Consider the following 26,092-nt stretch of genomic DNA (forward strand, 5'->3'; position numbering starts at 1 on the left):
TAAATGCGATATAAGTTCTCTAGTCAGCTAAGGATCTTTGTGAAGTTATTAAGATTATCATTTGATCAGAGAAGTAATATCCACCCCTTTCTTTCTATGTCTTTAAACTCAATGTAAGTCTCGGCACGACTCATGCAATACCTGACACTTCCTTTAAACTCTTAAGTCTTCTGGTCCGCTAAGGATGATTTGTAAAGTTACTAAGATTGTCAACTAATCAGAGGACGAATATCCAGCACTTACTTCTCCATCACTGCCACATTTCACTGCACACCGCGCACCACCAGTGTCACGCGCCACACACCATGAACACCGTACGCTACACATGACACCATCCAACGCACCACCACCACCACCACCACCAACGTCAATACCACACATCACCAATACCACACATTTTACCAGCATCCCGGATATTCCTGCTAGTAATGTGATTGCTGTTATCATTATTATTATTATTATTATTATTGTTGTTGTTGTTGTTGTATGTATTATTGTTATCATCATTATCATACTCTATCAAGACATTTGTTTCGCTGTTTTTATCCCTACATTTTTAGTTTACTCACCTCCCAAATGATGAACTCGTGCAAGCTGTCAAAGTCGCCAGGTTTTTACTCTCGCCCTCGTGAGTGAAAAATTTACATTGGCGAGTAAAATGTTTCCACACACTTGTCGGGCCAGAGTTTGTTTTTCATTCGACAAGTCAATAAAAGGACCGAAAATGCGCAATAATTGAATCATACTCTAATGAAATTAATTTGATGGTTAGGCAACGTTAACATTCTTTCGGTACTAAAATATTTATCGCACTGATGATTACATTTTTTTTTTAATACATGAGGATCTGGGGTTGGGTGGGGAAGTGAGAGGGGGAGACCTAACTAGTACTGACTGTGGGGGTGAGCGGGGAAGACCTAACGAGTACTGACGGAGGGAGTGAGTGGAGGAAGCCTAATTAGTACTGACGCTCAAATGGATTCATAACCTTATACCTCTTTGTATCTGCTCTCCTATGCACCTTTGGGCTTTGAACCTCACCAATCAAGTACCAGGAAGCTGTTGTGTTGTTCCTATCAGTTAAAGGGTTAGAGGAATAAGAGCTATTCATTTATCTATCTTTGTTTTATCTATCTTTGTCTATCTGTCTGTCTATCTATATCTATCTATCTATCTATCTATCTATGTATGTATGTATGTATCTATCTATCTATCTATCTTATGTCGCAACTTACACAGCTACTTTTGATCACGAGAAAAATAGATTAAACATGTACTTGCTTTTCTCTCCCTTTGCCTGCTGTGTAAGTTTTCGTATTCATTGAAAGGTTTTATGTATACAGTTAAGTTCTCGTGCCTCATTGTTCCCATCCCTGGCCTGCTGTATAATGCACCTCAATAACAGAGTGCTGAGGGGCAGTGTGTGCGTGGGGGCTCATCTCACACTCATGACCACCGAGTCTGCTGTGCCTGTCTGAGTCTGAAGTTGGTGTGAGAGTAAACATGATCGTATTTCAAGGGCATATAGCTAATGAAGGAAGTCACGAGAAGCCGTAAGGTCTATATATGGCAGTTCCAGTATAAAACATACCTATCTATATTCACCTGTCATCCCAGTCCATTTATTTAATCTTCTTTTAAAGCTCCCTATTGCCTCGGCATGAACAATCTGATTACTGAGTCTATTCCAGTCATCTGCTTCTCTGTATGCCAACTAGTTTTTTACTATATATATATTTTTTTTATCTCACTTTATCAAGCTCGAACCCGTTGCTTCTACTTCATTCCTGGATTAATAACTCTAATAATTTTGTTTATATCACCATTGTTGTATCTTTTACGCTACTTAAAACCTTCTATCAGATCCCCTCTTAATCTCCCGCCTCTCTCAGGAATATTAATATAAAAACTTTAATCTTCCTCGCCATTGGGTTCTTTGTACATTCCAACCAAATAAATTAAATATCGCAATAGCTAGAAAGCGGAAAATATACTCTTTAAATAACCCCTTTTCGTCGTTGTATGTGTTTGTAATGACTATATGCAGTTCGTGTAATGCAGGCAATGGTCGCGTATCGTAAAACATTAATTAAACGTTGGTCTTCATTCCTCCTGTCATCATGCGTGGCCTTGCCTGTCCGTGCATCCAATACCTGAGTGCGCGGAGTGTATGTACAGTCACGGAGCAGCGGGAATAGGTGGGCTGATAAATTAAACGCGAAATTTTGTGTGTATCGGTCCGGAACGCGCCGTCAACGTATGCTAATTAAACTGATGGCTGCTACTCGGTCTGTGACGAGTGGTGGAAGAAGTGCTCTCAAAATGCCGCAGTTGGTGTCGCAAAAAATCTTGAGCTTCATCGAATGGTGCAATGTTGTCTGTCTGGCTGATTGCTTGAGTATTACTGGAACTTGTTGGGTTTAGCAGTCTTTTATTAGTGTTGTTGTTGTTGTTGTTGTTGTTTTGTTGTTGTTATTATTATTATTATTATTATTATTATTATTATTATTATTATTATTATTATTATTATTATCATTATTGCTATATTTTTATTAATTAATTAATTCACTTTTGCCATATGTTTACACGATTCCCGCGTGTTACCGTGATTGGAATATTAGAAAAAAATCCTCCATGCATTCCGTAATGGCCCATAGTGACCTGAATATTTATGGCTCACCGAATAACAACGCCATAACTAATTACTTTCTGTTAACCATGTTTTAAAAGTGAAATGAGGCGTCAGTTTCCATCACGCTGCAAAAGGGATTGGGTTCTTAAACTATTTTGCCTTTCATCATCACTATTTTCAGAGACCAAGGAGGTGATTAGGCACGTTTTCATAAGTATTTTCAGTCAGTGATGAAAAATCCTTGTTAGCTGTTACTGTAATTATGGAAACGCTCTTTAAACTCATAATAATCCTCACATAGAGTTATTAAACAGTTTTAACATAAGAAAATAAGGGAAACTGCAAGAATCCGTCAGGCTTACACGTGGCAGTCCCTCTGTAGCATGTGAAACTGATGCCGTGGTACTGTAACTATTGAATAATCCCAACACGGTGGAGTGGTCGCTAAATCCGTGCCTCCATTGCCGCAGTACCTCCTCTTTTACGAACATAGTGTAGTTTTTAGCCATCCACATGTTGCTCATTAGCCTCAACTTGAATCGTGGGTCGGATCAAGAGTGGTATGGAATGGAGAGAATAGCAAGAGTAGTGGATGAATGGAATGGACTCAGTAGTCAGGTTGTTGGTGCTGAGTCATTAGGGAGGTTTTAAAAGATTAGACAAATTCATGAAAGGTAATGATAGGTGGAGATAGGTAGGCAGGTTTCATACAGGGACTGCCACGTGTAGGACTGATGGCTTCTTGCAGCTTCCTTTATTTTCTGACGTTATTGTGTTCTTGTGTCTGAAAAGGTCCGGGTGTACACGTGGCAAGGGGTTCTGACGGTGGGGTAGTGTCCTCTACCCTATTCCGTCAGAAGGCAAGCAAGTTTCTGCACTCCTACTGTTTCTGTGTTTTTCTTTCAGTTTTGCGTTTGATCTGGTGACGGTTCGCTTTGAGGTTTTGGAAGTTTGTGGATTCCCGGTTGCTCAGAGGACTGGAATGTCAGGGAACGAGGCGAAACCAGTGGCAGGGATGTGTGGTGTTTTTGACTGTTGGCTCTGACCTTGCTATATTACTATATCGTGTCGTTAGTGTTGAGTTTACATGCGTGTTTATTTATTTACTTGTTCATTTATTCATTCATTCATTTAAATATTTATGTATGTATGTACGTATGTATATGTCTGTTTCCATGCACTAGTCTCTTTTCCCCAACCAGGATACCCACATGACGCAGCGCCGCTCTGCTGGTCGCCACAGGGGAGAATAAAGAGAGCCCTTGTTAATCTCCGTCTGATCATCATGTAAGTAGCGCTCATTCTCTGCTTATTTGTAACGCTTGGGTAGTACTGATTACGTATCCGATTAATATCAAAAGAGAGAAAGGAAGAGAAGCTTATTAGTGTATTAGTATGGAGGTATTTCGAGGGTTTTGGGATTCATACGTAACTTTTTTTGGAGGGGAGTGGTATATTGTCTAGGTTTGTGTATTTATTTATCTGTTTTATCGTAATCTTAGTCAGATTTCTTAGCACGTAAAAAGATGAAGATAAAACTCGTCTCTCCTCATCTGTGTCTGAATTATGGATATGCTTTCATAGTTTTGGGATTTACTCATAATTTTTTTTAGGGGAGAGTGGCGTATTAAACAGTTCTATTTACTTCTTTTTTTTTTCGTGATCTTAGCCAAACCTCTTAAAGAAAAAGAGGAAAGATTTATGGAAATAGAAGAAATGTTTGGTGGTGAAGTTTCGAAAAGTTAACGTTTGTTTTCGGGACGTTTATGCAAAGTTTTGTGAGTTTCTTTCCTGCTAAGGCTTGTGTGCGTGGCTGGAATGTGTGTGTGTGTGTGTGTGTGTGTGTGTGTGTGTGTGTAGCTAGCTAGGTAGGTAGGTAGGTAGTCTTCGCGGATCAGAGGAATAAGGTTTAAAGTAGGCAGTGGTGAATAGTGGTATGGAAGAAATATTGATATAGAAGTATGGTATGTTTATAGACTTCTCACTATTACGTATACTCAGTAAAAAGGTTGGCAAGGCGGCGAGACGAGGGATACAAACTGAAGCCACGTCCATTAAGGCTCATGTGATAGCATTTGGCCCAGGAACGTGCGGGTGACTTACATCTAAAGGAAAGAGAGTTCAAACGATTCAATAAATAACGGCAAAGAAAATGAAAAGAAAGAAAAAATCTAGCAATATATAAAGGAAGAAAAATATATTTAAAAAAAAAGGATGTAAAAAGTGGTAAAATTGCAGTCAGGTGTGTGAGTGTGAGCGAAAAGTGAGTGTTTTTGGAAATGGTATTTTTTTGGTCTTTTCCTTTTTTTGGTCTTTTCCTCTTTTTTTGGGGGGAGGGATTTGTTGGAGGTTTGTTTTCTTGATTTTATTTTATTTCTTTTTATTTTTAGTCCTTCCGAGCAGGGGAGGGTTGAAGGAGGGACGCGATCCTATCTCTCGTGTCCGGGAAAAAAAAGTATGCTCCGTAATATATATGGGAGAGAGAGAGAGAGAGAGAGAGAGAGAGAGAGAGAGAGAGAGAGAGAGAGAGAGAGAGAGAGAGAGAGAGAGAGAGAGAGAGAGAGAGAGAGAGAGAGAGAGAGAGAGAGAGAGAGAGAGAGAGAGAATCAAGCAAAAATAGACAGAAAACATTCACAGAGAGACAGAGATAGACGAGAAAAACATACAAACATACAAAAAAAAAAAGACAGACACACAAACACCCACACAGAGACAAACAGAGAAAACAAAGTAGACACAAACAGAAGCAAGTAGAGAAAGACAAGAACAAAGAAAAAATAAACAGATAGAGACTAATAAAGCAACCACAAACAGACAGACGGCGACACTCACCTCCTTGCGCCACACAGGTGAGGACCAGCATGTCCCCCTCATGATACGGCCCCACCACACTGGTCACCACGCGGCCGCCACCCTCCGCTCCTCCGGTCATCACACGCACGCTCTCCGGAGGCACTGAGGGACACGAAGAGCATACCAGCATAAGAACCAAGTATCGAAATTACAATGGTAGAAACTTTGAGCATTGTGTGGTGTGCGGGACAAGACGGGGCGGCAGCGGGTCTGAACTGAGTATACCCCCAAGCGATCCCAGGTTAATATTGCCCATTAAACCATCCCAGTAATTGGTTCCCTGTACTGGAGCAGCCCAGGAACGAGCCGCACTTGTGTTTGCGGGGCCAGCCAGCGCCCTAATGTCCGCGAGCACCTGCTGAGGCGGCGCTGCGGGGCGAGAGAGGAGAGGGAAGAGAGAGGCAGGGGAAAGGGAATCTGCAATGGAGGTAAACGGAAAGGAGAGATGATAGGGAGAGTTTGCGATGTATTTTTCGTGGAAATGGGATGATTAGCCGCGGGGAGAGGAGGGGAGAGATACATGCACAGGGGTATTTGTGTTAATAATGAGAGGGTGGGGAGGCTAATGCGAGGGAGGGTAATGGGGAGGAAAGAAAGGAGGCGGTAGAGTAGGTAGACAGGCTTGACAAGTTAGCATGGATAAGGAAGCGAGGGGAGGAATAGTTTATCATCACTGCAAAGAGGACGAGGGCGAGTGGAAGGAGGGAAGGAAGGAAGGAAGGATGGAAGGAGAATTAGGAAAAGGAAGTAGGAGGATTTGAGAACTGGCAAGGGGAAGGAGGATAATCGCTGTTACCATTTGTGTGAGGATATTGAAAGAAGTAAGGGGAAGGGAGGGGAAGGGAAGGGAAGGGAAGGGAAGGGAAGGGAAGAGAAGGATGACTGGGGCAGTGTAGGATGATGCAATTTAGTGCTTTCATTAATCAAATCACGAGAAACAGTTTAGCTAAGGACATCTGTGTAATCTCTCTCTCTCTCTCTCTCTCTCTCTCTCTCTCTCTCTCTCTCTCTCTCTCTCTCTCTCTCTCTCTCTCTCTCTCTCTCTCCCTAAGGCGGTCAGAGCGTGTTTGTGACGTCTTGTTGGAGGCCAGGGACTTTTGTGATGGAGGGAGGGAGCCGAGGAGGAAGGGAGGTTAAGAATGTAGGAGGGAGGGAGTTATGGAAGGAAGGAGGTGGGTGATGGAGGTAATGGAGGCTGTGAAGGAGTGTGAAGGAGGAGGGGATGTGATAGATGGTGAGGGAAGGGGAAGAGGGAGGGTAAGTGTGTGTGTGTGTGTGTGTGTGTGTGTGTGTGTGTGTGTGTGTGTGTGTGTGTGTGTGTGTGTGTGTGTGTGTGTGTGTGTGTGTGTGTGGAAAGGGGAAGGAAGTGGAAAGTATACGATACTATTGGTTTCATCTCTCTCTCTCTCTCTCTCTCTCTCTCTCTCTCTCTCTCTCTCTCTCTCTCTCTCTCTCTCTCTCTCTCTCTCTCTCTCTCTCTTCACCCTTTTCTCTCCCTCATCTCCATTCACTCTCCTCCCTTACACCCACACCACCACCACCACCACCAACATACCCACGACAGTAAGGTTGACTCGTGTCGTCTTGGTGGGTTGCAGTTTAAAGTCCACCCGGCACGTGTAGAGGCCCTGGTCGGCGAGGCGGAGGCGAGAGACACGGAGCAAGGCTGGAGAAGACCCGACCTCCAGGCTGGCGCGCGACCCAAGCTCCTCAGGGTCTGCCCAGTGCCGCTCCCGTCCCCGCCCCAGCCACCGCTCGTCCAATCTGTTGGGAGAGGTTGAGGAGTGTTTAGATGGCTGGATGGGTGAATGGATGGGTGGGTGGGTAGATGGATAGATAAGTATGTATTTATTGATATCCTCTAATTTTTTTACTGTCATTTCTGACTCTTTGGTGTCTGGCACCTCACTGGGCCTTTTTTTCCTTTTAATTTTGTTGCCTCTCCTACAAAAAAAAAAAAAAAACAATAACCTCCAACTCTTACTCCTCCTCGTATCAAAAACAAAAAGAAGTAGAAGCTTAAGAGCTTTTATTTAAGTCTGGCCTAAAAAAACAGAAATATATCTGAAGGGGGTCTAAGCTGCCAATCCCTAACCGCGTCTGATCCCGCCTTGCCAGTACCACCAAAACTACAAGGGTAGAACAGTTACCCAGGGAGTTAGGTGTTGGAACCCTCGTAAACACCACTACAATGGACCCTCTCACAGCAACACTTACCCTTACGCTTACACACACACACATACACACACACACATACAAAGAGGGACAGTAGAAAAAAAGGACAGCATGAAGCGGTCACTCAGTACATCCCAGTCTCGTGCCAGCCCCTCCAGCACTAACTTATGGTTGTGTGAGCAGCGAGGGGCCTGAGGGAGGAGTAGGGGAGGAGGTGGGGAGGGAGTAGAATCGTGGGGAAAAGGAAAGGAAAGGAAGGGAAGGGTGAGGGAAAAGAGGAAGCAGAGAGAGAGAGAGAGAGAGAGAGAGAGAGAGAGAGAGAGAGAGAGAGAGAGAGAGAGAGAGAGAGAGGAAGGAAGGTGGAAGGGAGGAGAGGCATACAAGCCTTTCTCTCCGTCAGCGTCATAAGTCGGAATAGTAACAGAATACCCGTGTGCTGGATAATTTAACCTCGTTTCTGACGGAGGAGTAGGAAGACGAAGAAGAGCAGGAGGAAGTGGAGGAGGAGGAGGAGGAGGAGGAGGAGGAGGGGCATGATAGACAAAGGAGGAGATAAACAAGGAGACAGAGAAAGAGGATGTGGAGGAAGAGGAGGAGGTGGAGAAGAAGGAGGAGAGACAAAAAATACAAGGAGGAGACAGGAAAGAAAGTGGAAATGGAAGAGAGGGAGAAGAAGGAGAAGGAAGAGAAGGAGAGGGAGGAGGCGATAGAGAAAGAGGAGAAAGAAAAAGAGAAGAGGAAGAAGGAGGACCGAGAGACAGAGAAGAAATACGAGAAGAAAACACAAAAGAAAGAGGACGTAGAAGAGGAGAAAAATCATGGTAAGACAAAACAGAGGAAGAGGAAGAGGATTACACTGGAACACTAAGGAAGAAGAACAGCAAGTCACTAAGAATAATGTGAAACAGAAAGAAGAGATAAAAGAAAGCGTATTTATTGTAACGATGCTTTCTACTTCAGACTGATAAACTATAAACAGCAAAGCTAGACAGAGGGAAAAAAGAAGAGGAAGAGGAAGAAAAAAGAGGAGAAAGAGAAGGTGTTAAAAGACGCGTTTGGGGTTAGGAGAAAAAAAAGCAATAACAGAGGAAAAGAGAGAGAGACAGAGAAAAAAAGACAGGAGGAGAAAAGAGAGAAAGTTTTACTCGGTGAAGAGAGCAGGTTTGTGCTGTTAAAGTGAAGAGTTTGAGTGACTTCTGTGGAAGGGGTGAGAGAGGGAAGGAGTGGGGGAGGGAGCTGAGAGAGAGAGAGAAAAAGAGGAAAGGGGTGAAGGAAGGACTTTGGAGGTTAAAAGATTGAGAGAGGAAAAGGAGTAAAGTGAAGTAAGGAATTTGTGGTGGAGAGAGAGAAAGAGAGAGAGAGAGAGAGAGAGAGAGAGAGAGAGAGAGAGAGAGAGAGAGAGAGAGAGAGAGAGAGAGAGAGGGAGAGGGAATTACTTAGCTAATTTGCTAGTTCTTAAATTAAAGCGATTAGTTAGAAGTAGGATCTAGGGTAATAACAATGAGAGAGAGAGAGAGAGAGAGAGAGAGAGAGAGAGAGAGAGAGAGAGAGAGAGAGAGAGAGAGAGAGAGAGAGAGAGAGAGAGAGAGAGAAACGTTTTAAGCTTTCAATGTGTCTTTCTCTCTTTTTAAATCTCTCTCTCTCTCTCTCTCTCTCTCTCTCTCTCTCTCTCTCTCTCTCTCTCTCTCTCTCTCTCTCCCTCACTCCACCTCATTAATTCTTCAGAAATATGAATGAAGATGTGACAATAATTGCTCTCTATAATTACTCAGCTTTTAATATTCAGTCTAGCCTTGGTCTGCATGCCACGACAAAGAGACATACACACAGACAGACAGACGGAGAGAGAGAGAGAGAGAGAGAGAGTGTGTGTGTGTGAGAGGAAGGCATTATGAAAACACCAGTGAAATGTAACGAAAATTGATTCCATCCTTAGTAAAACATTGGGAAGGATTAGTGAACCTTTTGTTTACCGGAAGGGTGAATAGAAAAAGAGGGAAGAATTAACTGATTAAATACCTTGAAATGATACGAACGTTTAAGTACTGAATTCATTGTACCTAAAAAGCAGATGACTTGATGGTGCTTCCTATTGTACTCAGAGATTAAGTGTAGAAGCCTGAGAGAGAGAGAGAGAGAGAGAGAGAGAGAGAGAGAGAGAGAGAGAGAGAGAGAGAGAGAGAGAGAGAGAGAGAGAGAGAAATTTCCCATTCTTTTCTGTCTGTCTCCTCCTCCTTTTCCTCCTCCTCCTCCTCCTCCTCCTCCTCCTGTCCTTCTATTAGTTCTCCGTGCTTACTTTTTTGCCTCCTTTATCTCTCCGCGCCGCCCCTTCTCTTCCTCTCACCATAACTCTCCTCCTCTCCCTCCGCTCACCTCCGCTTTCCTTGGCCTCCTTCCTCTGTGTCTCCGGTGCTACCTCTGCCGTCTCTTTTTCTGTCAATTTGTCTGTCTCTCCCTCTGTCTTTTATGTGTGTGTGTGTGTGTGGGTGTGGGTGGGTGTCTGGGTGTGTGTGTGTGTGGTGCGGGTGGGTGCTTGACAGAAAGAGAGGGACACACAGAGAGATAGGGGTCAAACGCTCATAGTACTTCTGCCATACATATTAATAACACGTATTGATATTACATTATTATTCTTAGTGTCATCTGTACTTGTTATTCTGATACGTCAAAAAGATTTGTAAGCAGTATAAGACGCACCTCAGGAACCAGACAGGAAGGTGCTGGCATTCACTCAGTCACTCACTCACTCAGCACTAGTGTATAGAATCAGAACCTTAGCCTCTCATCCTCTCATTAGCTTCCCTCCTCCAGCACTTCCCTTGCCTTGCTGCCTCGCGTGCCCCCACCTTCTGCTGGTATTTATTCTCCTACTTATCTTCCAAACTCGTTAACTCCGTGCCACTTCCACCCTCAGGTCTCGCTGCTGTGGGGTTTCTTACGCACTCGTCCCTCCTCCATCCGTCTTGCCAAGCCCAGGGAGGGAGGCTGCCAGTAATGGACTTGATATTTCTCCCAGATTTGTCCTGCGCTCTCTGATTAGTTCCACTCTTGCTGTGTAAAGATGCTATCGAACGTAACATTTTGTCTTGCCTTGCCTTGAGAGAAATAAGCTTGACTTGTTCTTTGGCAGTAGTTTTAGCAGTGTGTGTGTGTGTGTGTGTGTGTGTGTGTGTGTGTGTGTGTGTGTGTGTGTGTGTGTGTGAGAACGCTCGGTGGAAATTAATAAATTTTAGTTTCGCAAGAGCTAATAGACGTGACTTGTTGTGTCTGTCGCCGCTTCCTGGACTGGGTGGAGGCCGGGGAGGGGCGGGGCGAGATTGAGAAAGCCGGGAGGGAGACGGGAGGTACATGGGAAGAGCTGGGAAGGGGCTAGGAGGAGCGTGGGAGGACCGGGAGGGCGTGGGACATGCAGTCGGTACTAAAGAACACGGCGGGCAAGTGAGCTTTGTATCGTGCGTGGTAATTAGTGACGAAGGGACTTGCTTCGCTACAACTCATTTCTCATCTTTTCCTCCTCGCCGCGCCACGTCTCTTTCTAATTTATCACGGCAGGAATGAAGGTGCAGGTAATACTGGGGAGATTCACTGAGGGCTTACTCTTGCTGGGGAGGGGGGAAGCGTGTCTCTGCAGGTACTGTGGTGGGTGGGAGGAGGGTACAGGGGTGGTTACATGGTATATTGTATTTTTCCTTTTCCTGTTTGTTTGTTTTTTTTTTATATGTAGGTACAATAGTTTTTTTTTTTGGGGGGTTGGCGAGGAGGGGAGGGGATAAATTTGTTGTACTGTTTCAAGAAGATCGTGATTGTTGTTGTTGTTGTTGTTGTTGTTGTTTGTGGTGGTGGTGGTAGTAGTGGTGTTGTTGGTGTTGTTATTGTTTGTGTTGTTGTTGTTGTTGTTGTTGTCGTTCTTGTTATTATAACTTTCACTAATACCAGTAGTTGGGCGCATTTACTATTTCCGAGTTACGTACAGGGAGACAAGGAGACCATTCAGTGTTTGCGGATCTGGAAGTGGAAGAAGAGAGAGAGAGAGAGAGAGAGAGAGAGAGAGAGAGAGAGAGAGAGAGAGAGAGAGAGAGAGAGAGAGAGAGAGAGAGAGAGAGAAAGAGAGAGATAAAGAAAGTTTCTGGGAATTGCTTTGGGAGTGTAAGTCCACTTCAGAGAGAGAGAGAGAGAGAGAGAGAGAGAGAGAGAGAGAGAGAGAGAGAGAGAGACAGAGAGAGGTATTGTAATAGGAGAAGTGAATACAAGAGTAGGAGACACTGGCTGGGCTGAACAGAATGGACTGAGTAACTGGTGCATAGGAAGTGGCCGGAGTGAATGAAGGCTCAGAGTGTCCAGTGGGTGGATGTAGAGAAGGAGGATTTGTTAACAGACGCGGGAATGGATGTTTTGTTCACCAGGGTAGGAATAGAGTTGGAAAATATATTAGTTGGCAGTTTAAGTGAATGAGTAGATAGTAGGTGGTAAACAAAAGTGGTGAAATATAGTTTGCTTATGAAAGATTAGTTGAGTAGATGGTAACATGCTAAAGTGAGGGTGATTGATATAGTTTGTTTCACGAAAAATTAGGTGAGTAGATGATAAATACTAAACAAAAGTGATGAATATAGTTGATTTTTATGAAAGATTACTTGAGTAGATAAAAGAAAGCAAACAAAAATTATGAATATAGCCTTTTTTATGTAAGAGTACTGGCCAAGGGCAAAGAAATTCATGTAAAAAAAAAAAAAAAAAAGCCCACTGAGTTGCCAGTACCTAAACACACACACAAAAAAAAGAGACCAAAAGAGTGATTCAGAGTTTGAGATAGATAGATACGTAGATAAATGTGCAAAGTAATAACTAGTAGATTGTAGCTGAATGAATCTCCAATACCTGATAATGATAAAGGTGAAAAATGGAGCTTGATCCGCAAAACGTTAAAGAGGAATGAGAGGGAGGTGTAGATAGAGTAGCCTGCAAAATGAAAACAAGGGTATATAGTGTGTTATTTATAAAGAGGAAGAGTTTTAAAGTATAGTGTTGAAGTATGGAAGCCTTTCTAGAGAGAGAGAGAGGAGAGAGAGAGAGAGAGAGAGAGAGAGAGAGAGAGGAGAGAGGAGGAGAAGAGGAAGGAGAGAGAGGAGAGAAGAGGAGAGAGAGAGAGAGAGAGAGAGAGAGACGCAAACAAACAGATGTAAAGAAAATAAAAATCATTAAAGAGAAAAAGCGAAACAAACAATTACTCAGACAAAGAGAGTCATGAAAGATTAGACTAAAAAAAAAAACAATAACAAGAGAGCGAGAAAGCAGAACGAAATAATATGGAAATAACTTACACGTGCGAGGTAATAAAACCATTGGCGGAGATTACTCGGGGATAGAACTGGAGAATATTGGCGTGTAAAATTGTGATGAAAGGGAAGTGGATGTGAGTATTTTTGCCGAGTGTCTAGAGAGAAAGTAATAAAGAGAACCGGTAACAACTCGCGTGGATAGAGAGATAAAAGACTAAAAAAAAAAAAAAAAAGAGCTAAGGTCGATAAGGAAAATTGCTAAAAGTGGGGCGTTGAGAGGCTTGCGGGGAAATGAAGAGGTGTAGAAAGTTACGTGCGATGCGTGGGATTACGTAGCCGTTACTTGAGAAAGGGGGATGAAAAACAGGAGGGCTGTTGTGAAGTGGGAGCTGTGCGTTTCACTATAGTGTGTGTGGAAAGGGTTTAGTTTTAAAAGTACTACTATTGCTACTGGTGCTACTACTATTACTACTACTGCTACTACTACTACTACTAAAATTACCTTGTTGCTTTTATAATATCAATAGTTTTTCCTCCTCCTCCTCTCCTCCTACTTCGCTTTTAGGAGTCTTTTACTCAGCTATTGTGTTTCATCCAATAGTAATTAGTAAAGGGTCGTCACACAGACAGCTTAGTAACAATCACAAGGTCTGTTACTGTTTTTCTTCCTTTGTATTCCGTTGTATTCATCCTCTTCCTCCTCCTCCTTCTACTAGTAATACTGTAACAAAAAATGCCACTAATGCAGGGGCACCAGGAAACATGTCGGCGTGTACAGTGTTGCCAGAAAAGAAAGGTAAGAGGGATCAGACTGAGAACCCCCTGCAAGTTTTGATACCGTGTCAGGAAGGAAAAGAAAGGAGAATGAAAGAAAAGGTTTTGTTTTTTTGGTACGTATTCGAAAGTTGTGTGTTTGCGGGGCGTGTACTTTGTTTTTTTGTTAAGTTATTTGTTTATTCATTCATGTGTTTCACGTTGTTTTTTTGTTTTTCTTTCTTTTGATGATGTTTGTTTGAATTGTGTGTGTTTATACTTTAAGATGTGCGGGTCATTGTGGTTCTCTCTCTCTCTCTCTCTCTCTCTCTCTCTCTCACACACACACACACACACACACACACACACACATAAACACTCATCCTCTTTCCATTAGTATTTATAAATGTTCATTCAGAAGCACCAATGTTTATAAGGTTGCTAATTGCATACACTCTATTTATGCTTGGGTGAAATGTGACACACTTCATGTACACCTGAAAATACTGTAATTACCTGATGTAAATGAGGAAATTTGAGCCTCGTGTCGAAACAATCAGGCGTCTGTGTTCGAGGGGAGGAGCACACGTCATCATATATGTAGTAGGAATGAGTGACGCATCTAATATTTCCGGTTAAAAGTTGCAATTTGGGCACTTGAGGGGGAGGGAGGATGTGTACATAAAACTGATTATAACCTGTTTAGTAGGTGTACGATAATTTCTTCTGTATTTCCGTCGCGTATGTAGAGGTGATTCGAAGTGTCCTTTTTTTTTTTTTTTACGTGAGAGGTACTGGCTTACAACAACAACAACAACAACAACAATAAAGGTATAAAGAATAAGTTGACCACGACCTATTTAGTAATTTCCCGGTACATGAAAGCTGCTTCTGTATTTCTGTCGCGTATGGAAAGGTGATTCTAACCGTCCTTTTACGTCAGAGGGGTACCGGCTAAGACAACAACAAAAGTGATAAAGAAAAGACCCTCTGAATGACCTGGTCCCAATAAAATGTAGTTAAACAGTTATCGTACAAAAATCTGAGAATTGGCTTGAAACCTCCCTCCTGAAACAGTTGGAATCAGAGGTAGGAGGAAATACAGAAGCAGGCCAAGCACCCAATACGTGTTAAAGAAGATGGTCTGTGCCTCAAACAAGGAGTGTGTTTCATGTCCTATCGAACTCTTTATTTGATCTGTTCATGAAATATTAAAGCTTGCTGAGACATGATTGAAGTACAGTTTCATGCTGTTTTCATGTATGAATAATGGGAATGAAAAGTACAAGATCAAGCTGGGAATTCCTTCTTTGAGTCTCTGAAGTGCCTGAAAAGATTTTGTGGTACTTTTTTTCTTTTTCTTGGACACAGTGTTGGGAAAAGGAGGAGGTTGTAAATATTGTTAGTCTAGTTGTAGTTTTGCATTTATGATCAGTAATATTGCTGCTTCCTGTCTGTCTGTCCGTGTGTCTGTCTGCATGTTTGTCTAAGTCTATCTGTCTGTCTGTCTGTCTGTCTGTCTGTCTGTCTGTGTCTGTCTACACGTCTGTCTCCCTCTCTGTCTATCTAGTATTTATTTTCTCTCTCTCTCTCTCTCTCTCTCTCTCTCTCTCTCTCTCTCTCTCTCTCTCTCTCTCTCTCTCTCTCTCTCTCTCTCTCTCTTTGCGGTATTCTCAGCACACCACTCCATCTTCGGTTCATCAGGAGAGTTCGAGTCCCGCCAAAGCCTCTTAATATTCTGCGGACAAGTTAGAGATTTCTGGCTTTGTTCACTCCGTCTTCCTCTCTCGCGGTGCACCCAATGCTTCCTGCTCCTTGGACGCGAGTTTTCCAGTTCGAGTAGCTTTTGGTCCCGCCTCGAGGCTCCTCAAACTCCTTGTTGGTACTCTTTGGAAAGATGTATTTGTTTTGTGTGGATCCCTCCCTCTGTCTTTGGTAGTCTTGGTTATTATCATTCGACAGTAGTTTGCCTGTTTTTTTTATTTTTTTTTATCTACTTTCTTGTGCCATAAATTCAAACTTCTTGGTGTTTTTTTTTTTTTTTTTGGTAATTGTTTTGTGTGTTGATTCTCTTGTTCTGTGTCTGTACTTGCTTTTCATTATTTTCAGTCATTTTACAGTAAGGCTATACTTTTTTTGTATCTACTTTTTTTTTCTCGTAAATTAAAAGTTCTTGATATTTTTTTTTTTTTTTTGTATTTCATTCCTCTATAGACCCTTTCCTCTGTTTGCACTACTTTTTTATTGTTATTATTTCACAGTAATGCCATATGATTGTTTTTAGATCTACTTTTTTTCAATTTTTTTCTGTGCCGTAAATTAAAACTTGCAGGCACCCTTTAGAAAGATATAATCATTCTGTCTGTCTCCGTGTCTTTCCCTCTATCTTCACAACTCTTCATTATTTTCAGTCATTCTACACTGCGATATATTCTTAGCCCTTTTTTTGTGTCATAAAACTCTCTTTGTACACCGTAGCAAGATTAATTTGTTCTATAATGTTCTATTTTTCACTGTATTACTATTATCATCAGTAGTATCACAGTCATTATCTACAGAGCCCTTCTCCCATTTAGTGCCTTATCTTTTGGCCTCCTTCAGCTTCTAACAAAATGGGTGATGATGTTTTTTTTCTTATTTCCAGTCTTTGTGAGAGGCTGAAGGTTGACTTTTTTGTTTTTATTAATTTATTAGCAATGTAGTGATTCTGTGTGTGTGTGTGTGTGTGTGTGTGTGTGTGTGTGTGTGTTTCCACGTCACAATAGCATTACCTTTCCATCATGGGCACCTTTGCCTTTATAATTAAGTCACCACAGTATTTTCTTCCGTTCCGGTTCGTTCGCATGTTCCTACATTCCTTTCAGACTCGCTATTGCATCACCATTCTTTCTCATCCTTGTCTTTATGTTCCATGTAAAAATCGGTATGATATTACGTGCCTCTCTCATTCCCTTTCGTTATCCCTTGCTTGCCTGCGCCGTGCATCTCTCCAGTTTCGTCTACACGTGTCTTCTGGTCTCTTCTATCTATCCTCGCATTCTCTCCCGTTTATATTGTGTAATACTAAAAATTCGATTTATTATTGTCTGCCTGTGTCTTTGTCTAGTGTTACGAGTATAAGCTAACTTAACCTAACAGTTCTACTTATTATCACATCTGCTGTATTGCCAGTCGTACGTGAGTGATGCCAGTTAGAATAGGTTAAGTTTGGTTTGCTTGAGTTTGTTTGTTTGCTTTGATTAGGTAAGGTTAAGTTGCTTATAATAAATAGATGGATAGATAAATAGATAGATAGGTAGGAAGGTAGGCATATAGATAGATAGACAAGTAGATAAATAGCCAGATACTAGACAGATAGACACCAAACCCAACTTAAACTCAACCAGGCTTTATCCAGCCCGACCACAGGCATAGCCGAGGCAACTAATCTTTGCATAATCCTTCGCGTCTATTTATTGAAGTTGATCGCCGGCTCTCCTTCCCTCCCTCCCTGCCTGCCTCCCTCCCTGCCTGCCTGCCTGCCTGCCTGCCTGCCTCCCAAGTAAATAATAATAATGCCAGTATTTCCCTTCGCATAATTCATCTTCTTCGCGAAAATTTGTATTAAACGCGGAAGCTTTTAACTCGCAGCTCCGGGAGACAAACGAGCAGCGAAGTTTTATGAGAGTCTCGAGTCCTTTCTTGCTCGTAAATTGAACCTGAGACGCGGCTATTACTCAAACGCTGAAATAATCTCACCGAAACTTTGCTGGGCGGAGGCGAAGGCGGTGGTGGTAGCATTGAACTCCCGTGTCCCGCTATGGAGTACTCAGTGTTTTCATTGGACGAGAGAGAAATGGGGGAAGGGGGAGGGTGACGGTGGTGGTGGTGGTGGTGGTGGTCTTTGGTGCTGCGGTTGCTACACACACACACACAGACACACATACACACACACACACACACACACACACACACACGGCCATCACCACTTAGAATTACTGATTTCATGGAGGGTCTCACAGGTTTTATTAAGTTTCTCTCTCTCTCTCTCTCTCTCTCTCTCTCTCTCTCTCTCTCTCTCTCTCTCTCTCTCTCTCTTTCGTGTGTGTGTTTGTGTGTGTGTGTGTGTGTGTGGAGGGCGGAGTGTGGGTGTGGGCGGTTCTTGAGGGGTGCTTTTTAGGGAGGGAGAGGCACCACCACCACCACCACCACCACCTCTTGGTACAAACACTTGCAAAGTTTGTGTGTGGGATGATTCTCAACATTAGCGACAGTGCTGTTGTTTGTTTGGGTCTTTCTCCATAATTCCCAGGTGTTTTTCCTTCTTCCTCTCGTATTGTTTAGTCGTGTTTCATTTTGTACTCTACCTGTCCAGTATTGTGGGATAAACTTATTCTTGTTCTTCTTGTTCTTTTTGTTCTTCGTCATCCTCTTCGTCCTTGTTCTTGTTCTTCTTGCTCTTGTTCTTCTTCTTCTCCTCCTCAGCTCCTCAGCTCCTTGCGTTTCTCTACGTGTTGACTGTTTCGAATGAGCCTTTTTCTTGCGGTTCTATTGTATGTTTCTGCTTCGTCAATCCCATTTCAGTCGTACACCCTTCTTCACCCTGTTGAGCCACTTTTTTTTTTTTCACGTCTGATGATAATTACCTGCCCTTTCTCTCTCCCTCACCTGTTGCACGTTCATTGTCACGCAAAGAATCTCACAAATATTCATTGTTTACGAACGAGGAAGCTCAGGTGGGGAGTCTAATCTAAGTTCCTTCCAACTTTTGTGGTGCGCTTCGTTATCTTTCCCCCCTTCTCTCTCTTTTGTTTCCACTGTATTTTTGTGAGTAAGGAGAAGGTTACTTGAGTCAGATCACCCACTCAGATCACCCAAGTCCCCTTTGATTGATTTTACTGTTACTTGTTGGTTAATTGTGAAGAAATTTGATGGGGCTTGTTTTTTTTTTCTCCGTGTGTGTGTGTGTGTGTGTGTGTGTGTGTGTGTGTGTGTGTGTGTGTGTGTGTAAAGTTTAACTACATGAGTATCCCCTGCCAGATTGTTATAGCTCGTTTCCTTTTATTTCCTGTTTTCCTGTTTTCCTTTTTATATGAAGTTTAACAACATGAGTATTTCCTGCCCAATTGTTATAGCTTGGTTTGTTTTTATCTTCTGTTTTCTCTCTCTCCCCATTTTCGTCTTTTTTTTTTCTTTTTCTTTTTCTTTTTTTTTTTTTTTACTTTATTTCAGAGCAAAAAACCAGATTACTAATTTCTGTCTGGAATTTCCTCATTTGGCTCTGTAAAAAACGCATGGTGATTAATTTTCTCACGGCCCTTTAACGCTCCCCTTTTTTGTGTGTGGAAATGGAATGACTTTTCTTCTTTTTATCATGTCGTCTTTTTTCTTTTCTTTTAATTTTTTTTTCTATCTTGGCCCGAAGTTTTTTTTTTTTTTCTGGTCAGCGTGGCGGGATCCTCTCTTGCACCAGCTCGGTCATAATGCGGGACAAACATTCACGTACACACTGAATTTTGTGCCATGATCACACTGCTACACACATTTTTTGGTACATTTTCTTCAGCCTTTTTTCGTTTCTTTTCTAAATGTTAGTTTCTTTTTTTTATGTAGTTTCAGATTGCTACACACTTTTTTTTTTATCCCTTTTCGTGTATTTTTAAAGCCGTAACACAAAGTCAGTTTCTGTATATTTCAAAACCACTGTACAGCTTTTTTCAATTAGTTTTTTTAGATTATTACACATTTTTTTTTTTTCTGTTTAGTTTCAGGCTTCTTTTTGCACGTCAGGGAAACAGAGCAAGAAGAGAAAGAAAAAAAAAAAAAAGACCCCCATTACAGTGCCACTCAGAAAAATGAGATTCAAAAGAGTTAATTAATTTACTGCCTTTACTCTCTGTATTTATTTCCAAACTGATACACGTCTTGCCTTAATTAGTTTCTCTTACATGGAACCCGAATGAAAAATCTACGTGTAATTTGGCTGTGCTATCCATGTCCCTTTAACTTCGGTATGCGACATTTAACAAAACTCAAGCAACTGTACATAATCTTTAAAATCACCAATGATAAAACCAGCAATGATAAAAGGATTAAAAGAGCGAGCTTTTCCCCAGTGTTTAGATTGTATAATGTTCAGAGACAGCTGTTAAACAAAAGGAAAAATGTCAGAGTGGCTTTCGATTAAGGAAGGATATGTGAAAGAATCAGTAGAAGAAATAAACTCCTTAGACGGTAGCAAGATCAAATTCAATCGTTCGTTCTCATTAGCGTTCGAGTTGAGTCTTGCTTGTGATACTAGTTCTCATTAGTATTAGAGATTGTGATGCTTAGTCTTGCGTCATTAGTGCTCGAGGGCAGCTCACCAGCCACTCTGCAGGCAAGGGGACAGCAGCCGTGACCTCAGTGCAACATGAGCCCCCAGTTCCCTCCAGCCACTTTTTGTCCTCGGTCACAAGCTGTCGATATCGCGGTTTTGGACCAGTTTAGGCAATACTGCTTTATATGGCACCACGTTGAAACTCTCTTTTGTTATATTTGTACCCAAGTTTAGGGGTTAAAGCTGGGTTAGGTCATTTGTGTCTTTTCTATACTCGAATGCTGTGTGTGTTTTGATAATTGCTGTGTTATGGAAGAGTTACTACTACTACTACTACTACCACTACTACTACTACAATCATCTCTACCATTGTTACTACTATTACAAACCATACTTTCACCATTCACCATCCTCTGTAACACGCAGCAAACTATTATTTCATTATTCACCACATGTATAATTAATTTCCTGGCGGACTTTGACGTAGAAGAGCGATGTACAGTCCAGTTCACGCGCCGTCCCCTGTAAGTAATGCCACAGTATTTTTTAAGTGTCAGGTAGAAATAGCCACTTCGCTTGCTATTTATTACCGTGATATACACTGACTGATTTCCCTTCGTCCTCGGGGAAAGGGTCTTGGGGAATCATTTCAACAGCAGAGAAACGTGACAGTTATCGAAGACTTAGTAGGAGAGAACTGTCCTCCAGCGCTTGACATTCACAGTTGGGTGAGAGCGTGTACATCCTATAGCGACTGGAGGTGCAAGATGTTTACCGGTGATTTGAAATGATGGGTCGCAAATTTATCACTGTATTTTGAATCTTAGGACTCATTTTTAATAACCCTGTGGAGTGTATTAAGTACTCGTAGTATTCATTCATATGTATAGAGGTGATAGGTGGACATAAATAGCCATGTTTAATAGAGTTTTTCCTCTTCTGCATTGGTGAATAGTGGTAGTGTTTGTTTATATAGTTAGAGATGATAGTGGCAATAAGCAGTGTTTATTCATATGGATGTGGGTGATAAGTGGACACAGGCAAGTTTTATAGAATCCCTCCTCTTCTTTCCATCTGCAGAGGTGTGTAATATTTATATGGATGATAGGTGGAAACAAATACGATTGTTGGCTTCTTTATCGTCTCTTATTTTCTAATGTTTTAATGTTGTCAATGTTCATACGAAGAGAAGCTTTAATAAACGTGGAATTTCATAATATCGTGTTGAAATTGAATGGACTCTTGCAATGATGACAATATCAGTTAATTATCAGTCAGTTTGTTACGTTATTAGTCAGTTTCTCGATTTACGGATCAGCAACTTTGTCCTTTTATGCTGAAGGGGGATAGCATCAAAAAACGAGAGGCGGTGTCTGGCGCGCAGGTAGCAGCAGCGATCACCTTCTGTTCCCTTCCTAATTGAGCAGGAACACCATCAACTCCTCTAATGATGGAGGAGACGTGCCGGCCATTGTATTATTCCCCTCATAGGAACGTCCTCTCGCTTTCCGCCCCTGCTGCAACATGGGAGATCGTCAGGTCTTTATCTTCTAGGCGCCGATATTAACCAAGGATAGAAATGTAGCTTAGTCAGTGTAACCAGTGTTTTGGCCTCTTGTAATCCGGGTCCTTATATCATCTGACTTGCTAAATATATAAATGAAACATATATATTTATTTTGTGGATGAAGATAGAAATGTCACTACTGCTGTGGCCTCTTGTAATCCAGCTCTCCGTTTCACCTGAGCCAAACCAAGGATATGATTACAGCTTAACTAGTACTGGTATAGCCTTTCGTAATCCGGCTATCCCTCCTATCTGACTGTCACTAAAGATAGAAGTGTAATCTTTATATATAGTACTATTATGACCTTTTATAACGCAGCGGTCTGTTCTACCTGACTCTAAGCAGTGGTAGAAATATTGTTTGTTTATACACTACTGTCATGCCTACTTATTGATGGTCCGTACTCTCAATTCTTATGGCATCTTGTTCACTTTCAGCAGGACATAGTGAAAGTTATTCGGGGTTTTCAAGCGTGTTTTCATGACTTTAATGGCAGTTTGACACACTGTTCACGTCATCTGAGTTACCTGAGACAGTGTGCAGAGACAAAATGAAACAGTAGGCACCAGAAGATTTGCATTTCTCCATTATTCCATCCCTTTGCTGTCGATTTTACCTTAAACTTGCAACACAATATTTTCATCCGTTCATAACACTGGAGGAGTTAACAAGAATTCCGTACCACTTATGAGAGAGAGAGAGAGAGAGAGAGAGAAAAGCCAAGCAGGTATCCCGACCCATCATTTCTGTGGCCTTTGAAAGCAATCCCTATGAGAGAACAAAACGTTTAAGATCACGGCCTATAACCCCGCACGCATCCCATCCCTACCTGACCTGACCCTCACCTGACTGAGCCCAATTCTCGTTAACCGGTGATGGTGCGTCTCTTCCCCATCACATCCTTTCACCCTAACCTCATCCCTCCATCACTCCAACCTAATCTCGCCACCTCCTCCCCCACCACACCTGACCTATCACTCCAGTTTGCTCTTCAATCAACCCACCAAGGCTCACCATCATCCCCCTCTCCCTCTTTACCGATAACTCAACGCTCAGGGATTTGCATAGTGATCAATGTGCAAGGATGGAGTGTATGGAGATTCATTTCTGACCCCCCTATGCTTTATTGTTGTTACATATTCAGTCAGTTAATTTTTTTTTTTTATTTCTCCCTCGTCTCCTTTCCGTTTTTAATTACGAGTTGGTGAGGAGGTAAGTTTGTGTGTGTGTTGTGTTGTGTTGTGTTGTCTTGTGTCGTCTTGTTTTTCTCGTCTCTCTCGTCTCTCTCTCTCTCTCTCTCTCTCTCTCTCTCTCTCTCTCACGCGCCCTTCCTCTCCTGCATAATGTCTGTCTCTCACTCGGTTCATCTTCCACTCACTCAGGTTATCCATGCATATGATCCTCCTTATCGCTCCCTGCTTCCTCCCTCTCTCCCTTTGTCCCTTTAACTTTTGTCTCCCTTCCTCCCTGTGTCCTTTTAATTTCCCTTGTCTTTCTCGCTTTCTCTCTTATTTTTTTTCAATTTTCCTTAATCTCTTTGTCCTATATACTCTTTCTCTTCCTTTCTCCCTTTGTTCCTTTATTTTTCTTTCTCTCCCTCTCCTTTTCTCAACCATTTATCCTTATTGTGTCTTTCCTTTCATCCCTTTATTCCTCTCGCCATGTATCACTTTCATCCTTCTGTCCTTTTGTCACTTCATCTCTGTCCCCTCATTCCTTCCTTTCCCTCCTCCCTCTTTGCACCCTTCATCCCTATCTCCCTTCGTCACGTCCTCTCTTTCTTCCCTCTCACGTCTTTTCCCACTCCGGTTCTCATATCCCTATTTCTGAGACCCACTTTTCTTATCTGGCAATTTCAAGCAGTCTTTTCCTTTCTGTCTGTCTGTGTATGCGTGTGTCTGTCTGCCTGTCAGTCTGTATTTGTGTGTTTCTGTCCCTTTGCGTCTGTCTGTCTGTTTCTCTTTGTCTTTCTGTTTATCTTTGTTACTCTCTCTCTCTCTCTCTCTCTCTCTCTCTCTCTCTCTCTCTCTCTCTCTCTCTCTCTCTCTCTCTCTCTCTCTCTCTCTCTCGTTCAATTTAAAGCCAGCGGCCTAACGAATGATTATTTGTAGTAGTAAGACAGCAATTCTCTGCCTTATTATTCTGGAAACTCGAATACTTTGTGCAAGTGTACGAATAGGAATATAAATGTATCGATTTCTAATAACAATAATTCGAATGTATATATACGAATACCCGGCAGCGCTGTATTTGAATGTATTTCGATACGAAATTCGAATACAAATGCTTCTTCTTCCCTCGAGGTTTCTGTCTATTTAAATACGAGGTTCACAGGCTGTCTGGGTCGATATTTAGTTGTCTAACCCCTTTTAATATTTGATTTTACTCTTATTTCTGTTTTTTTTTCTTCATATTTTCTGTTCCATTCATGCTTTTCTTTTCTCTGTATATCTTGTATTACTTTATTTTCCTTTCCTTCTGTTCATAAATTTCACTTCCATTTTCTTTTCTCTGTCTAGTATATTTTGCTGTTATTTTGATTTTTTTTTATTTTCTGTTTTGGGTCAAAAATTTTCTCCTTTTCCGTATTCCCATCCACTTTTTTTTTCCCCCTTCTCGATTTATTTATCTTCCATTTTTTATTATCAACTTATTTTCCATTTCAGGACAAATTTTTTCCCATTCCTATGTCCCTAGGTTTTTTTCCTTTCCGTCTCTTCATAACTTTCTAATTCTTCATCACTTTATTATCTTTTTTAGCTATCTTTTGAGTCATACCTTATTTCTGTTACTCATCATTCTTTCTTCCTTTATTTTTCCTAAGATATCTTTTAAATTATCCTTCATTTCTTTTTTCCGTTTTCTACCTAAAAACTTTCCCGTTCCCATGTCTCCTTCCCCTCCTCTTCATAACTTTCTCTTTCCATTTTACCTCATCACTTTTTCTCACCTCGTTGGTCGCGTCCTCGTCCGTGAGTTTTAAAGGTAAACACATTTGTCTCTTTGTCCGCGGCGCACGTGGTCCCGGCATCTCCTTCATATTCCCGGAGTAAGTTTGGGGTGTTGGTATAAGGGAGGCTGGGTCTGGCTGGGACCTCGCGCCTCACCACCAGGAAAATACACCTTTATACATCTTGGGCAGCGCTTCTCACAGCGGGCAGACCATCACGGCAACGTCCTGGCTGTCTCATTCTTTCATATGCATCGTGGGCAAGAAAGGTTTGTTTTTTTCTTCCGTTTTCTATTGCAAAGAGGTTCCGGTGCGTCTCATATTTTCATTCCTACGACGCTGGTGAAATGAGTCAGTCTTGCGTGGTGTTTAGGGTTCCTGGTGAGCATACGCAGGTGTTCCAGGGTGTTTCAAGTGGTGATGAGCAGCTCGCGTGACTGTGAGGAGTGGCCGGGGTCTCGTATTTTGAAACCCTTTGCTCTCTCTCATAAGACTGTTTTTCAAAGGCCATACGGAAGATTAGGTGGGGTGTTCTTTGATGGTTCTTCTTGTTGGTGATGGATCTTTGTCAGACTATTACTGTGGTCGTGGAAACAGCTTTTAGAATTATGGTAACCTCTACTAATGCGGGTTAAGTTAGTTGTAGTTGTTGTAGTAGTAGTAGTAGTAGTAATAATAATAATAGTAGTAATGGCAGTAGTTGTGGTAGAAGACGCCGAAACGTTTGAAAATTTGGTCTCAGTTCTGACACACCAGCATCTTTGTGCGAGGCATGAAACCCTAAAAGAAAAGAAAAGAAAAGGAAAAGCGCTTTATATTTTCCCACAGAGACATTTCCCTTTTCATTCTTAGTCCAGAGGATGGAACTGTTGGGAGGCGTAAAATTTATTTCCCCGAATTATCTGCTGTGGTATGAAAAAAAAAAGCAAATACGAACAAAAATAACGAAAAAAGACGAAAGAATTTATATCTTAACCCTTTTTCTACCGAACCAACTCTACAAAACTCTATACACTATTTTTCTTGCTAATCGGTACAGAATCGTATGAAATAAACCCAATTCCCACACGTGTCAGGTTTCGCTGGCTGGGTGACTCTCCTCCCGTCACCAGAGAGTCACAAGGAACTACTTTCTTGCTACCAATGCCTCGCCCACTTCACGGGGAACGGGCAGGTTGAATATAATATTTACTGCCTTTCTTGAGACTCTTTTTAGAAACATCTCGTCCTCCTGAATTAATTCGTCGTCATTATCAATTCAAGACGGCTGAGTAAACGTAGTGAATAGAGAAATAACTCGCGCTGCAAGATACATGAAGGAAATAAATCTCAGTTAGGCAGGAAGCACTGAGCGAAGAGTCTAATTGGGGTGTAGCAAGATGATGACGTTGCCTCCGCCCCCACCCCCGCCCACACACACACACACACACACACACACACACTTGAGAAAGCATTTAAATATATTTTCTTAAACTCTAATTGAAAAGACATGAGAACCAGAGAGAGAGAGAGAGAGAGAGAGAGAGAGAGAGAGAGAGAGAGAGAGAGAGAGAGAGAGAGAGAGAGAGAGAGAGAGAGAGAGAG

At 41.9% G+C, this 26,092-nt stretch overlaps 1 protein-coding gene across 2 annotated transcripts in view; it reads right to left on the minus strand.

The window, feature by feature from the left end:
• The window catches only part of LOC135109274 (nephrin-like), a 123,206-nt gene that overhangs the window by 38,299 nt on the left and 58,815 nt on the right, over positions 1-26,092 (minus strand). For both annotated transcript variants that reach the window (XM_064020558.1, XM_064020559.1), the window contains exons 4-5: positions 7,041-7,249; positions 5,465-5,587 (exon numbers count right to left, since the gene is read on the minus strand). In XM_064020558.1, coding sequence (XP_063876628.1) covers positions 5,465-5,587; positions 7,041-7,249 — 332 coding nt within the window. The remainder of the gene's footprint in view (positions 1-5,464; positions 5,588-7,040; positions 7,250-26,092) is intronic.

The sequence above is a fragment of the Scylla paramamosain genome, chromosome 18 (genome assembly GCF_035594125.1).
Source record: "Scylla paramamosain isolate STU-SP2022 chromosome 18, ASM3559412v1, whole genome shotgun sequence".
Classification (NCBI taxonomy): Eukaryota; Metazoa; Arthropoda; class Malacostraca; order Decapoda; family Portunidae; genus Scylla; species Scylla paramamosain.